Source organism: Lissotriton helveticus, chromosome 1_1, assembly GCF_964261635.1.
Source record: "Lissotriton helveticus chromosome 1_1, aLisHel1.1, whole genome shotgun sequence".
NCBI lineage: Eukaryota > Metazoa > Chordata > Amphibia > Caudata > Salamandridae > Lissotriton > Lissotriton helveticus.
Window position 1 is genome coordinate 1056303897 of NC_136057.1, and position 16801 is coordinate 1056320697.

General features: G+C 51.5%; 1 protein-coding gene across 1 annotated transcript in view; it reads right to left on the minus strand.

Annotated features, from left to right (window-relative positions):
• Positions 1-4735: 4735 nt before the first annotated feature.
• LOC144820703 (natterin-3-like) overlaps positions 4736-16801 on the minus strand; it is a 51137-nt gene continuing 39071 nt past the window's right edge. The window contains exon 3 of the mRNA XM_078677954.1: positions 4736-7210. Coding sequence (XP_078534080.1) covers positions 6117-7210 — 1094 coding nt within the window. The 3' untranslated portion in view covers positions 4736-6116. The remainder of the gene's footprint in view (positions 7211-16801) is intronic.

Here is a 16801-nt window from a genome sequence, read left to right on the forward strand (position 1 = left end):
GGCTGATGTGTACAGAGAGCACGAGGAAAATGGAGATAGGGTAAATATGAGGGGGCGGTAGATAGGAGTAGTGTGTGCGATTGCCAGGGATAGGTTTAATGTATGTGAGCGAGATAAGAATAATGTGTGAGGAGATAGTGTGCTGTCACTCTGGGCCACTCCAGGTCTGCGGTCCGTCAAATTCTTCAGGATAGTAATCCATTGAAAGTAGAGGATCATGATGGGTATATGACGTGTGGTTTTTAGGCGTTCCAGCACTCAATCTTCCTCTGTCAATACTTCCACAGAGACCTGCAGTTTCCCGCCGGATCCTACTGACATATGTATATAACCTCTACTCACCTGGTACCTCCTGGGTACTTCCTCTGAACTGTCAGATACTGACTGTCCAGCCTCGTTATAAATGCTTCTAACTCAGTCACAGAACCTTCCTGCTCTTAGTGACTTTAGCCAGCGCTGCATGGTTTGGTCGGATTACTGCATCGGACACTACTCAAAAAAGCCAGTGCCAAAGGAGTCATTACCACCGAGAGGCATTGGGTGAAACAAGAGATCAGATCTGGTCTGCAGCAGTACAAAAGGCGTAGACACGGGACAAAGGCACTTGTGTGCTTTGAAGCATGTCTGGTTTCAACAGGCCTATCTTGTGTGTTTTCCTCTGGAGTCTTTAAAGAGCTATCCTGCTGTGTATTTGTAATTTAGCTGAGAATGAATGCTTGAATGTATCGCCTACACACTGTTGGCTCCAGGCTACCTTTGCAGGTTGGGTTTACAGTACAGACCCATACTTCACTTCCTTGACATGGAAGATGCTTCCACATCACTGCATCTGGCTTCCAATGCCTGGCTTGTTGCAAGAATAACCAGGCAGGCGGTGTGCGGTTTGGAGCACTCCGCTTACTGCATAGAAAGACATGCTGCAGCTGGGGCTCCAACCAAGATACCTGTGAGAGCCGCTGGGCTTCCATTGGGTCCAGTGTCAGTGGAGGTCTGTGGGCAGCGTGGTATTGTGCCACTGGGGTCAAAGGGCAGAGCTTTCTATTCCAGTGGGGGAGTCCTCCAGAACAGGATGGGGCAACAGATCGAAATGACTTCAGCTAAGAGTGGGAAAGAAGGGAAAGAGGCTCTGTAAGGCCTACTTCCCTCAAGGGAAAATGAGAGAAGTCCTGCAGGAAAGGGAGGGAGCTGATGCAGATGAGGGAAGAGTTGTATTGAAGGGAAGGAACTTCGTGAAACGGGAAGAAGGGAGAGAGGCCGTGTTAGGAATACTGTGAAATTGAAGGGAACAACAGTGAGGGGCCTGAGATGAGGGTAAGAAGTGTTCGATTAAGTAAAGATACAGAACAAGCTTCTGTAAGCTGGTGCCATGTATATACACAGGCTTTTGATAGCAAAGCGCCGTGCATAGAATATTGTGCAATATATATGTGTGTGTTTTATGTTCACCTCCCCAGACCATATCACTTTCCTCTGAGTAGATTCTTTCATAAAGAGATGTTCATACTGTGTTCTTTTCCACTCGGTGAGGGCCAGGTGAATTTCCTGCTTGAGTGAGGACGAAGATGAATAGGCATGATGTGAGGGAAGTGACGCCAGAGGCAGGTCCATGGGGCAAAGAGGATTTACAATCTTCAGGGGGCCAACAAGGTGTCTCGAGATCTGCAAGACTGAATGTTAGTCTCAACCAATAGGGTCTCTCTGACTCCTCAGGAGTGGATGGTCATTATGGGAGTTCAAGTGCCAGGGATGACTCTGGATCCTGAGGACCGCTTTAGGAATGGATGATCAGTGTCGGTGCTTATGGTCCAGGGATAACTCTGAACACAGATGAAAATGTTAGATCTTAATTGGATAAGGACCATAGGAATTGCCGTGCCCCCACCAGATGCTGCTGTTAGTCTCAGCATAATGCTGCTGCTCTCTCGAGTGTGCTGACAATGTGTATTGTTTGACTGCCAGTGCCATACGATGAATGTTGGACAGCTGACAGGACTGGCAGGGTTTGTGCCTTCCCCGTGGCATTGTTCATGGGACCATATGTAAATAGGAAGTGGCTTTTTTGCAATTTGTGCTTGATTTGTACTGTTGTTTAAAATAAAACGGTCTCAATATCCATCCAATGGGTGTCAGTGAGGATCTGTTCGCAGTAAATCCAACATTCATTCAATGTTTTTATCATCCATCCATCAATGGACGCATGTATCCAACAATCTAGCCATGCATTCTTCCATCAAGCAATCAAGGCAAGAATCCAGGTATCAATCAGTGCTCCCTCTCGTCAATCAATGAATGCATGCAACCATCCGTGGACTAATACATTCCTCCATCAGCCAATGAATGCACCCATCCATCAGGCAGTCAGTCTATGCATTCATCAGCCACTGAATTCATCCAGCCTTAAATTTATGGTGTTGTCTCGCCAGCAATCAGCACGTCAGAATGTGTGCAGAATGGCGGAAGCCCAACAGCAATCTTTGTCTGAAGCAGTAGCTTCTTTTTGTAACGCTCTGTCTGCACATCTGAGACCCAAACCCTTGCTCATGGCATCCAGACAATGTTTACAAGATCACTTTTCCTCTTTACCTAAGATTGAATTTCCTCTGGGTATCATGCCTTTCGCTTACCCACCTGCTTACACACTTTTTGGTTAATGAGAAACACTGCTGTGTCTGCTGTTCAGTGTAAAGTATCCTTATACTTCCATAAGAGTCTGTGCAGTACATAAATAGCACTTCTTTAGAAGCCCTGCCATTCATCCACTCACACCTGCCAGGCAATGGCTGTTTCCTGTCCTAACCCCTGCCTCCTACTGTCGTCACTGGCCTGGCACTGCCTGGGCCTCATAATGCTCAGTCCTCCACTGACACGCCCTTAACCTCTGTATGCCAACCCTGTCCAAGCCTCACACTGGTAGCCCTGCCTTGGCACGTCCAGACCTAAGCCTTACAGTACTACCTGGCAGGGCCCACGTATCAGACTATCAGCCTCAACCGGAGGCGCCTAGGCTCTCCCCATCAGCCCTGAGCTGGCACTGCCCAGGCCCCCGTGTATGACATTGCACACTGGCATTATTCCATTGTCCGTGCTCAAGAGGGGCGCTAGTGCCCACTGCAAGGGGAATGTCCAGGGATCACTCTATGAGCCTCTCCTGCCACTGCCCAAGCCTTACTCTATTAAACCTGCACTGGCACACTCCTCGTTTCACGGCATCACCCTTTCACTGGCACTGCCAAACCCTCACACTAAAAGTCTGCACTGGCACTGCCAAAGCGCGACACTACCATCCTGGCACTAGCAGTGCCCACAACTCAAACTAACAGTCTCCAATGAGACTGCCAAGGCCTCACATTATCATTCACATACTGGCACTGCTAGTAAATGTACTGGCATTGGTTATGATTCGCACAATTGGCCCTGCACAGGCATTGCTTACGCCTCACACTCTCATGCCAGTAATGGCACTGTCCAAACAATCTGACAGTCCACCACTGGCACTGCCAAAACCTCTGGTGCTGTCCAAAATTCACATGGCCATACCTGCCCTGGCAATGCCAAGCCTTGGATAGACTGGTAGCCCCTAAAGATTCATGCTATCAGTGGTGCTTTGGCATTGCCGAATTTTCATAGTGACAATCCTGCACTGGCACTGTCAAGCAGCATGCTTAGTCCTGTGGTGGCGCTGTAAAGCTGCGCACTGCCAGTCCAGCACTGGCACTGCTGTTACCTCACATCATCAGCCTCCAGGGACTGCACCGGGACTGTCCAAGCCTCATCTCATGTTCATCCATGAACTTGCACTGCCCAAGTCCCAAATTGCATAAGCTCACCAAACTCACATTCGCATCCGCAGGACTGTACTGGCACCACCCAACTTCACACTGTCAGCACCCACTGCCCCTGCCAGGTCCTCCTACTCTCATCAGCCCAATGAAGGCATTCCCAACTCCTCAGACTATGATGGGCTTATTTATGAGATTCCTGTGCCACATTTGCACCACGTAAAGAATAAAGATTTAAGAAGCCACGCAAAGCCTCCCTGAGTGGCTTCTAGTGGCCCCATAAATCATGAGTAAGGTGACGCAACGCAAATTGCTGCGTCGCCTTACTCTGTGCCCTGGAAGCATTCCATGAGCATTACGTTGGGTTTTCCCATGCAACCCTCATAGAATTTGATGCTGCCCCAGATTTACAAAGCGATGTAAACTTGGGGAAGCGTCAAATCTGTATGCCACCCGAGGTGCCTTACCATTAACATATTTCTCCTTGTTACGCCTTGTAATGAGGACAAATATGTTAATTTCTCCTAGTTATTTCCTCTTTCTATGTGTGCTGCGTTCTACAGCACAGGATTGTTTTTGTGCAGGAATGGCCTTCCTGCACAAAAACAATCCTGCCTGCTATGGAGCCACCCTTGCACCATGGTGCAAGTTTGCCTAAGTAGGTGCTAGGCTGCCAAAACGGCGCCAGCGCAGGCAGAAAGAACAGGAATGTACCATATTGCTTCACTACGGTGCACTTCTGCCCTTTCACTTTGGCGCAGGGCAGCGCAGCAAGGTGCCATAAATGAGGCCCCAAAATCTCCACTGACACAGCCACGGCCTTACAGTCTCAGCACGGCACTGTATCAAATCACCCTCCATGGACACTGCCAGGCATCACACTAGCTGCCTTCACTGCTCCTGTCAGTGCCCAAGCCTGGCAACCTTCTCATCTGGAATCAGTCAGGAATGCACAATGCTTTTAAGAGGATTTTATTGATTAACTTCCAAACTTGAAAATAAGACCAGAGCAAGAGTATTTGATCATGCGTCAGTATCACATAGGACGCTGCATGCGATTGAGAAGGAGAGAGCTGGTCAGTGATTGGACAAAAGTCTGGGCCTGCTAGGACACTGCTCAACAAGGCAGATCCACAGAGGAGGCAGCTCCAGGAGCGTTTCCTCCACAGCATTGCTCTTCGGGTGTGTGGAGCTAGGGGGTGGTGCTAAGGCAGGCAGGCTGGCAGGCTGATGGGGTGAATTCGTTTCTGAAAGTGGTAGAAGGGACTCCAGCTTGAGTTAACAAATGCAGGCCAAGGTGTCAGTCAAAAATGTTCTCATAAATAAAGGTAGTTTAGCACAACCATGTGATTATTTTAAATCGGCCTGTTCTGTGAGAGTGTGACATGGTCGTTCCTGAGGGCTAATTAAGGCCACATTATATATAAAGAGTCGAGAAATACTGTCTAGGGTTGGCTGTTGCACTGATTCCTACAGCGGGTGGGAAGGAGAGCAGATCCCTAGACAGTGAGGGTTGTGTCGGCCATGTGATCTGGTCAAGGTAGATGGTTTGCTGGAAGCCGTGTTTACCGAAACCATACATGGCGAGAGCGTGGGATATCAGGTCACAGCTATTTAGGGATAGGTTACGGGATAGATGTGTTGGCCTGAGATCTATTTTAGTTTTACATGGTGATGATATTGAAACCATGAAAAGGAAGGGGAATTTCTCCACAGTGGTAGACCGTATGTCCTCCCTCAACTACACTGAAAAGGAACACAGTCTTATTAGCACCTAATTATAAAGTTGGAACCCTACTGTGTTATGTCAGGACAGCTGGTCACAACTGGATGACGAACCATTTTGTGCTTAGCAAAATGAATGTGTCTGCCTGTAACGTAACTGGAGCTCATGTAAAGCGCTCTGATACCTTCAGGTCTAGTTTGCGCTATATAAAACTAAAAAAAAAAAAAAACACTCGTCTAGTGTGGCATGTTTCATCACCTGGTTTCCTATCTACCATAGGAAGCATCCTGAACTGGCCCTATGGGTAAATAGACTCTTTATGGTATGATTATTCAGTAGAGAATAAACTTAGTACGGCCTATAATTGGAGGTAAACATTGTTTCATTAAAATTACGAGAAAGGGGCGGGGTAACAGATGTATTGAGAGTGGAGAGAAACAGAGAGTAAAGAAAAGAGATGATTAAGGTGGAAATAGATATTGCTATAGCTTCTCCTTGCACTAAGACAGTGGCAGTGGGTCTATCACGCTGTAAGTTTGAGAGAGGACTGTGTCAACATGAAGGCGTATGTTAGGACACCGTTGAAGTGGATGGTGTCTCGGAGCATGGCCCTAATAGCATGGCTCTGCGTCAGGAATGGGCTGGCATCTCTTCACATGCACCGTCACCGCTCCAATTTGCACGTCGATGAAAGCCCCTCGAGCCATGGTAGAGCGCGTTTCTCCATTTCCATAAAAGCGTGTGAGAGTGGCTGAGAAAGGCATATCTGCTGTCATCTCCCTCCCCTCCATAATCACCTCACACACGTGGTTCGGCTGGACTTCCATCTCCAGCGAGTGGATGTGCGTCACAGACTCTGTACGAGTTGTACCTTCTCGCCAATCGAAGGACACCTCTGCTGAAATGGTTAAAGATGTCTCCACAATCTTGGGGATGCCAGCACTGATGGTGGAGTTGACCCCGAACTTTGTTGAACGTCCAATGTCCCAGCGCTGCTCAACGGTGGTCCTTCTGCTCAAGGTGGCGGTCTTCTTCACTGTCTTACAGTCGTTGTTGATGACCCGGGATGAAGCCAGCAGTTGAGGGGGCTGCTGGTAAAATTTGATCTCATCTTTTAAGTACTGCACATCTGAGATCTTCTGAGCCTTGTAATCAGCGAAGATGCTCAACACCTCATAGCTCTTGTACCAATACTCCTTGCCTTCGTAAGGCAAGAAGAAGGCCTCATGATGAGTGTCGACTTTTCCTAAGCCGTACTTGTTCTTCCCAACGTAGATGTTCACTCTGGAGCAGCTCCCAATGGAGTTTTCAGGAATGGAACCGTAGGACCCGGACTTCCACTCCAGAGACTCGAAGTCCTGAAGATTGACCAACACTCTGAAGGTGGAGGTGCGGTATTCTCGGTCTCCATAGGGGTAATAGCAGTATGGCCCTGTGGCAGGGCTGTAGAAACCCACTGCGCACCCTGGCTCAGCGCAGACATTGTCCGTGCGCGAGGTGTACGAGTTCCAGATAGAGACAGCGCCTTCGGGAAGAGAACCCGTCCACTCCTCCCAGCGCAGGTTAATATTATCAGGGAAGTGGATCTGCCGGACAGGCCCCTGGGCTTCCTCCCGTTCCACCAGCTCAGCCTCATCGCCCTTGTCAGTCAAAGGGGGAATGACATCCTGGAGGTTGGGGTTTGGGTACTCCTCTTTGGACCCGTCTTGGTTTTTCAGGAAAGACAATGAAAAGAGAGAAAGAAAAGGCAACATAAATTATGATATCATTTCAATTTATAAATACATTCATTCATTGCATTAGTAAATAGTATCCCTTCAGCCACCCCACGAAAACACACAGTGACCAAAAGGGAGAATGTATTAATATTTGGAATGAAGGCAGAATCCAAGATAATGAAAACAAGAGCTAGTAATAATATTTTAAAATTCAAAACACATCAATCATTAACCAAAGTGAAGAGGTGTGGTGCCGTGGCTAGGGCGACTGACTCCAGAATCTGAGGATCACAGTTCGATCCGTGGTGGCAGATTGGCCCAGCACCATGTGACTCTGGGCAATAGCTTGCTTAATCTTCCCGACGGCGCCTAGAAACCCTTACGGGTGATTGTGCGCTTTACAAATTTGGATTTGTAATATTATCTTGAAAGAATGTGGACTTAACAAACTGGAGCCCTGGGACCTTCCTAACTTGGAGTCCGTATTTTTCCCTGCTAGGGTGTTATATAACCTGTGTTGCTGCATTTTCGTTTAATGGTCTGTGTTTGTTTAAAAATTAGGGATTTTACTTCTTTTTAATGTAGTCTGGATCGTGAGGGATATTTAGCATGTTTTGGTTTTTAGGTTTAAAGTATTTTATTACTTCATTGCAAAAACAATACAAACAAATGAAAACAATCATCAGAACGGGGTGATGCAAAGCTTCCGCACCACGGGCGCCCTCAACCTGTATGATGCTACAAGGATGGCATCCTCCGCTGCATGAGTCCAGGTGGATATGCGGTGACAACAAGTTCAGTAGCTACTATCCTCTTCCCCAACTCCCCCCCGACCCCCCACCCCCCAACTCCCTACCCCCCTCCCTCCCGCGCTGTGCGAATGTCCACACCCCACGCCCTTCTGCAGAATATCCGTTTCCTTTGTCAGGCCACCCTATCATACCAGCTAGGTGGGTGGGTTATCCAGGGATGTTAGTCGCAGTAGGCGGAGATATCGGGGACAGGTGATTTCTTTGAATTCTGACTGTAGTAAGGTATGGAAAGGCTGCCACAGCTCTTCAAACTTATCTACCTCTCCCGCCACCGTGAGTGACAACTTCTCCATCCCCAAAACGTGCCACAGCCTGTGTAACCAGCCAACAATGGAGGGGAGTGTGGTGGAACGCCAGTAGATGAGTATGTTCTGTATCGCTGAACCCAGGGCGATCGCTATCTGTCTACCCCTTCTGGACCTCAGCGGGTACATCAGGCCATTGGGCAACCCCAACAGGACATAGGCTGGGAAGCGGGGGAGTTCTATGTCAAAGCACTGGTCTATTTAATCTAGGACCTCCTTCCAGTAGGGACTCAATAGAGGGCAATCCCATAAAATGTGTGTTAGTGTTCCAATCTGCGCGCACTCTCGCCAACAGGTATTCACTATGTTTCGGTTCATTTCATGCAATCTCTCAGGGGTGTAGTACCAATAGGTGGATATCTTGGTGTATGTTTCGGTGAGCCCGGTGTGGTACGCTGAGTGGCGTGCGCGGTAAGAAATGTGTTCCCAGTCCTTGTGACTCAACTCTCTACCCAGCTCCCGTTCCCAGCGTTCCCGCCCCGGGTTGTGAATGTGTAAATGGGGTGGTTGTAAGAGCTTGTATAAGTCAGAGATGAGTTTGGAGTCCGAGGAGCGCGTCGCCAGCCACGTCTCATAGGGAGTACGTTTCCTGTCAGCCAGGTCACGCACTTGCGGCTGAAGCGCCCAGTGTCGTACCTGTAGATACCTCATCCGTTCGGTCTCAGGCAGCTGATATTCCTTGCTGAGATCCTGAAACGGCGCCTTCTGGGCCGTATATGTGAAAAAGTGCACTGCACCTAGCCCTCCGCCAGTGCGCGAAGCCTCCAGGTTCCATCCCAGGTTGAAAGTCCGGATTCTCTACAAGTGGCGTGAATGGAGACGGGAAGGTGGTGAGTTCGTGCTTAGCGTTCACAGCGTCCCAAACTCGCAGTGGGACTCGCGTGATAAAGGAAGCGTAAAGATTGGGGGGGCGATGAGCCCTGCGCAGGAAGGGTATCTCCTGTAGGGTTCTACCCGCCACCGCCTGGTCCTGGAACAACCAGTGCTTATCTGATTCCCACCTGCTCCACTCCACTAAGTACCGCAGCTGCGCTGCCTGGAAGTATTTGTGTAAATCCGGTATGCCGAGTCCACCCGAAATTGGTGCTAGTGTGGATAAGGCTCTCTTGAGTCTGGGTTTGCGGCCCTGCCACACAAAACGTGCGATGTCCGCCTGGGCTTGTCCGATCCATCCCTTCGGGGGCTGAAGAGGTAAGGCTCGAAAGAGATACAGCACCTGCGGTAAGAGCGTCATCTTCACCGCCGCCACTCTGCCCAGCAACGATAACGTTCCTTTGTTCCAGCGGGTCAACTCTTCCTTAATTTTCCTGCCTAGTGCCGCGTAGTTGGCCGTCACCATAGCAGGTAAACAGGGCGCTAGCAGAATGCCCAAGTAAGGAACCAGTTCCTTAGACCAGCGCATGGGAAAGAGGCTCTGTAATTCGACTCTCGTGGCAGTGGTAAGCGAGATGTCCAGGGCCGCCGATTTCCCCATATTCATTTTAAAACCTGCCACCGCGGCGAAGGCTTCCAGCTCAGCGATGCAAGCCGGCAGCGCCCTTCGTGGTTCATCAAGTGTTAGGATCACATCATCTGCGTACAAGCTGACGGTGTGGATATACCTCCCCATCCAGACCCCAGTCGCGTCCGGATTCTGCCGAATTCTCTGTGCAAATGGCTCCATGTAGAGATTGAAGAGTAGCGGCGATAACGGGCACCCCTGTCTGGTGCCCCGTTCTATCGCAAATGGGCGAGAGCTGTGGCCATTCACTCGGACCACTGCGGATGGGAATCTGTAACAATTGAATATTAAAGTGCGAAATGTCTCACCTACACCCAATTTGCAGAGCACCCTCTCTAGGTATGGCCAATGTACTCGGTCAAACGCCTTCTCCGCGTCAACCGAGAGGAGCATTCGTTCCCCAGGAACACGGGAGGCTTTTTCCAGAATATGGACTACCCTCTTGGTGTTGTCCACCGTTTGTCTGCCAGGGATAAACCCCGCCTGGTCCAAGTCCACCAGTCCTGGCAGATGAGGTGCTAGACATGCCGCCAGGATCCCGGTGTACAGCTTAAGGTCTACATTTAACAGCGAGATCGGCCGATAGGAGCCGCATTCCTTCCGGTCTTTCCCCGGTTTGGGGATAACCGACACTGTCGCTCGGAGCAAGTCAGGGGGGATAGCCCCCCGGTCCGCAAAGGAGTTGAAGAGTCGTGTCAGCAGCGGCGCCAGTTCCTGGCAGAATGTTTTATAGAAAAGCGGGGTGTACCCATCAGGTCCCGGGGCCTTCCCGTGTTTGAGGCGGGAAATCGCCGTAATCACCTCCTCGATCTGTATTTCCCGTTCCAGGTATTCTGCCTGTTCCTTGGCAAGGGTGGGGAGATCGACCGAGGCCAGGTAGTCAGTCTCGGCCTGTGGCGAGGAGGGCTCGCCTGCATATAAATCTGCGTAGTACTGACGGAAGCCGTCCGCAATTTGACCATCTTCCGTGGCTGTCGCACCGTTGGGTACCGACAGCTCTTTCAGCCTATGGTTTTGGTGTTTAACACGAAGCTTGCTCGCCAGGAGCCGGCCGCACCTGTCCCCTCCGGTGTAGTATGCGTGTTTCAGGCGCAACGCTGCGTATTCCGCTCTGTCCATGTCCAGGGCGGTCAGCAATTTACGGGCTGCTTTAAGCTGCCTACAGACTCTGGGGGCACCCGTCCTCTGATGCACGTGCTCTAGCTCCCTCACCTTACTCGTAAGTTCTTCCCTTTTTTGTTGCCGCTCCCTATTTTCCGCCGAGGAGATGGCGATAAACTCACCCCGAAGCACTGCCTTCAAAGCAGCCCATTGCGTCGCTCTGGCGGTGTCGCCATTATCATTATGCCGTCGGTATTCGCCAATTGAGTCTCGAATTTGTTGCACAACAGATTGCCTATGCAACAGGGTGTCCCGGAGGCGCCAGACCCCTCTTGGGAGAGACACCGGCGGTAGCTGAAAAGTACCCGTCACCGGGGCGTGATCTGACAAAGTAAGAACTCCCATGTCAGAGGCCGTCGCTAGTTCACAAAACGGACCTGTTACTAATAAATGGTCTAACCTCGCGTATGTCTTGTGTGCGTGTGAATAGTAGGAGTAGGCTCGGGCAGTGGGGTGGAGACGTCGCCACAAGTCGTGCAGGTCATGATCGCCTCAGCAGGATTTACTCCGCAGCGAGACCTCTCCCACCTGTGGGCGTCGCTGCGCTGATCTATCCATGGATGAGTCAAAGACCATATTCAAATCTCCACCGATAATTATGTGCCTATCTGGGGTAGTCGCAACTTCCTCTAGAGCAGATTGCAGAAACCCATCTTGGTGGTCATTGGGGCTGTATATCGAACCTTTCGTGAACACCAGACCTCCCAACCGGACCCTATAAGCCAGAAGCCTCCCTTTCTGCTCCGCCACTTTGTGCAGGACCTCCCCCTTAAATTTCCTAGCCACCAAGATTGCCACCCCTGCCGTTTTGGTAGCCCCGGAGGAGAAGAGCTGTACTGGGAATTTCGGTGACCGCAGCCTGTGGCAATACCCGGCAAGGAGGTGTGTCTCCTGTAGGAGACAGATGTCTGCCTGGGTGCTTTCAAGGAGGGACAGCACCGCCTTCCGCTTGACCGGGTTGTTCAGTCCTTTCACATTGAGGGTAACTATCTCAAGGGCCATCGGTGATAATCGTAAGGGTAGCGCTTAACAAGCCTGACGTGTCCCAAGGCCCATCAACATCAAGGACCGTGTGAAGTGCTGGCGTGGGGTGTGACAAGTGTAGCAGCGGGGCAGCGCGGTCCTCGAATCTTCTGCAGAAATGAAGCGAAGTCAAACCAAATGCAACAACAATACTCAACAATGCAGCCCGCTCCCCCAATCCCCCCCTTCCCCCCAGAACTTCCCTCCAACAACCCCGCGGATCCCCCCCCTCACTCCCCTCCGCCCCCTCCCCCCTCTCACCCAACCCTTCAAAACACATCATTGTCCCAGTCCGGTCCTTATCGGACAAGTCCGTGGAAAGTTACTGAAGTGGACGTCCAGCCACAACCCACTCCTCCTTCCCCCCCCGTTCCCGGAACCCCCGCACCTGCATTATTGAAGAGGCTAATGTGATCTCCCCGGGAGTCCGTTCAGGCCGTCAAGGCCATATCTCCAGACGACGTATCCCGGATCACCTCTCGAACCGCACTGTCCATCTCCGCCCGTATCGTGGGTGAGTCGGGACGTAAAGGCGGGGATGCTGATCGCCGCCTTCGGACCGACCGCCAACCGTCTCTGGTGCTGCGCCGGCGGCGAGGTGTGGGGGTATCTTCTTCGGTCGCTGTGAGGCCTAGCACTCCACAGGCGTCTTGCAGGGACCGCAGCTGGTGAAGAGTCCCGTTCCAGCGAAAGATAAGCCTAAAGGGGTGGCCCCAGGAGTACTGTGTGTCATGTTCTCGCAGAAAATCTGTGACTATTTTGAATGACTTGCGCTTCTGCAGCGTAATCGTTGACAGGTCCTGGAAGAGGGCCACCTGCTGACCTCGGAAACTCAGGGGTTGTTGCCACCGTGCCTCACGGAGAATCCGCTCTTTCAAAGGGAAGTCTGGCAGGAAGGCCAAGATATCCGGCGGTGGTGCTGTAGCCCGTCGAGGTGGGCCTACTCTGTGTGCTCTATCAATCCTCACAGGGAAGTCGCTGGGCTCTCCCAGGATGTCCCGGAACAGGTCTCTCAGATAGGCGGTAATGTTCTCTCCTTCTTCTTTGGACGGAACGCCTCGTACTCGGATGTTATTGCGCCTGGACCTGTTCTCGAGGTCCTCATTGTGGGCCTGGAGATCGATTTGTTGGTCCCTGAGCCGTAAGACCTCTTGTTGCAGGTGTGCGATCTCTTCATCCCTGGAGTGGTTAGCTTCCTCCATAGTGGACACTCTCTCTCCCAGGGTGTCGACCTCTCTCCTCACCTCGCGAACCTCCCCGGCCACCTCCTGCTTCAGCGTTTGGAAATCGTCTCTGAGGGTGCCGAACAACGTCTCCAGAAAGGATCTGGTCACTGGGGGTTCTCCCCCCTCCGCACCACGAGAGCTCGTCGGGGGGTTTGGGGCAGTCTGACCTCTGTCATGTCGCGGGGCGCCCCTGCCCAGCATCTCCGGCAAGGTGCGGTCTCCTTTCTTTCCCCCTCTGTTGACGGTCATCTCGGATGAGCGGGCTCGGCGAACTCGGAAAGGAACTCTCGAAGTTCTGGTGGGGATGACAAGTTCTGTGCCCGACGACTCCCCCACAAGACACGCTTCTCTAACCAACACCAGGCAACGGACTCTCAGGACATTCAAGATGTCGGCGTGGGGTAGGTCGTCGTGGTCCGCCGGAGGCCTCCTCAGCTGCGTCCCGGATCAAAAGGAAAGCAGTGGCTCACCGAGCAATCACCGGTCTAGGCCGTCACCCAGGCCTCACTGCTCCCTCCGGGAATCGGGCCGCACCGCCCAGCCAGTGAGGGAGGGTCGCCACGTGCTGAATTCCCCTCTGGCTCTCGTCGGCCGCTGCGGTCCCCGTCCTGTTTCGTGTGGAGTACCGGGGTGTCCAATACACTTCAGGGGTTCACCAGTCCACTCAGCAAGGGGGCGTGGAGGCAAATGCCTGCTTCCGGTCCAGGCCCCGGGCTCGCGGATCAGCCTCGCGCCGTAGGCCCGATGGAGAGGACGCTGGACGAGGGCCAAAACTCGTGTTTGTGGTCGCCGGGGTACTGCTAGGCGTGTCTCACTCGGCCTCGCCTTCCCTTCCGGGCGTTGAAATGATGGATCGGGGGTCCGTGCGGACACGCGGGCCTACTGGGCCTCTCGATCACCGGCCTGGCGTAGCTGCTCTCCGCCGGCTCCTCTCTGCGTCACAACGGCCGGGGCGTCGATCGCCTCATTTGAGGTCTCCGCCCCCCGATCCCCCGGTCTCACCGGTGGCTTCCTTTGGCAGTGTCTATGAGCCGCCGGTTCCGCAGGATCGCTGAGACCGGTCCCGGATCCTCCGGTGGGCGGTGTCCGCTGGCTCCGGTGTCTCTGTCTGCTCTGCGGCCGGCCCCGCTCCACGGACCTTTTGGTCTGCGCGTTCTCGGGCTATGGGGCCGCTGGAGGATCCAGATTGTGCCGCAGTGGTCTCGGAGGCTCCAGGTGTCGCTTCCGCTCGATCCGGGGGAGATCAGCGGTGCAAAGCGGTGCTGGGGCTACGGGAACACGGGAGCTCATGGAGAGTGCGTCCTCCTAGCCCGCCATCTTGGCCACGCCCACATGTTTTGGTTTTTAGAGTGGTTAATCATAAAATAAACTATTCATATCCCTTCTCGAACGTTGCTCTTGTTCTCAGCTCCTGAAAACTTGACGCCACCCTGTGGCAGGACCTGGAATTACTTTGCATGGTGTAAAGGCTTATACTTAAAAGCATATACTTAAGGTGCATGCAGAAAATCGCCTCCTGTCTGCAAGCTGGAACTTCTCCTGCGTGCAGATGTTTTAAACAATGTAGGGATTCTGCATATGCGTTTCATGTCTTTCTTAGTTGCTGTTACTTGTTAGTAATCCTTCTGTGTTTTTGAGCCTGCTGATGTCACTGTATTCAGTGCCTTTATTGGTCAGCTTGTCCTCACAAAGAAGGAACAGCCATTTTGAGTAACCATAATCTAGATACATCTCCCATCCCATTGCTGTGCTAAGACTGCAACACGATCCTTATTCTGCATTAAGTGTCAGAACAGTTCACAGAAAGATACCGCACTTTATCAGGAGCGTCAGAAAACAGAATGGGATATACCCACGACAGTTAGAGAGCACTGTACGGCTCTCAGCAGACCTTTCTGTGCCAATCGAAAAAACAAATACTTATTTTATGACTTTCTTCCAGCAATTTATAATGGTGCTAGATGCGTACAGGAATGAGGAGGCAGACTCAGGGACTGGGGGAAGGTCGCTTTATTTAATTATGTCGATCGCGGGAGAGCGCCGAGCGTCCTCTCTGATGCCGCGGTCTCTCTCGCGCATGCGCACTCGCTCGGACTGGGCATCTTCGCGTGTTGCGTAATGACGCGCGAAGACTAAAGCACAACTCTACATATCTCCCCTTTTTACACATACAAAAAAGAGTCCTCTGAGTCCCCAGGGGTTTAACATCCTCCTAGTTCAAAGTCTCTGAAATGATTGGGTCTGACCACCACTCTACCAGCGCGTGTGTGTCTTACCGGCGTGGAGGCTTCTCTGGTGCAGTTCTCTGCAGGGCTTATAGTCTTGTCTCTCTGCTGACTCTGCTCTGCTCTTTTTGGTGTTACACACCTTTCTCCCTGTGTTTCCTCTGCAACTGGCCTTTCTTGATTTCCCAGGTCCTCGTAAGATCCTTCTTCCGTCTGGCGCTCTTCCCCAGCTGATGTACCTCCTTCTATGTCTCTTGGCCCTTGATCTTGTAGAGTTCTCTCTTCTTCCGCAGGCCACTGTAGGATTTTGTTGATTTTAGCCATGCGGTCTTGGGACCACACGTTCCCGTCGCTGAGTAACGCCGCTCTATCATATACTTCTTCTACTTGCAGAGGCGGGCTGTATTTGCTTTCTCCTTTCCTTTTCAGCACTGCCAGTTTGACTCTCACCCACTCCCCTCTTTCAAGTGCAGTCTCTTGCACGTTTCTTCTCCGGTTATAATGGTCGGTATATACTTTCTGAGCTCTCTCTAGGTTATGTTGTACTACTGCAGGGGACCATTTGCTGGTGATGGTCTTTTCTCTCCAGACCACATTGACCTTAGTGAAGGGGTGCCTGCCTCTCAGGATTTGGAATGGGCTGTACCCGGTGAAGGTGGGGGTAATTCGGTAGGCCCATATCATCTTCAGTATCTCTTTTTCCCAATCCTTGCCTTTCATGATGGAAGTTTGGATGTACCCCATGATGACCCGATTGAATCTTTCCACCTGTCCGTTGCTCGAGGGGTGGTATATCGAAGTGTGTTTGGTTTTGATCCCATTCCTTACTGCATACTTGTACCATTTCTCAGAGGTAAATTGCGGGCCATTGTCTCTCAGGATTGTCCTCGGGATCCCTTCTCTCAGGAAAACCGACGTGAGGAACTTTATCACAGTTTCGGAGTCCATTTTTTCTTGGATATGAATTTCCGGCCACTTTGAGCATTTGTCCACCAAGACACATACATACTTCGGCACTCCTTGGTTGTCCAGATCAGGTCCTAAAATGTCGACCGAGACATCTTCCCAGGGGTCGCGTGGCTGGTCAAATTTCCACAAAGCTGGCCTTAGAGGTTTCAGGATTTTGTCAGCTCCTTGGCACTGGCCACAGTCTCTCCCATGTCTTTCCACCTTGTATGTCTAGTCCAGGCCACCAATACATTTGCTTCACTCTCATTTTGGTTTTGACAATCCCGAGATGCCCTTCATGTAACTGTGTCAACAGGAACGGGATCAATCTCGTAGGAGGCACCACTTTGTCTCCTCGGTATAGAAAGATGCCTGAG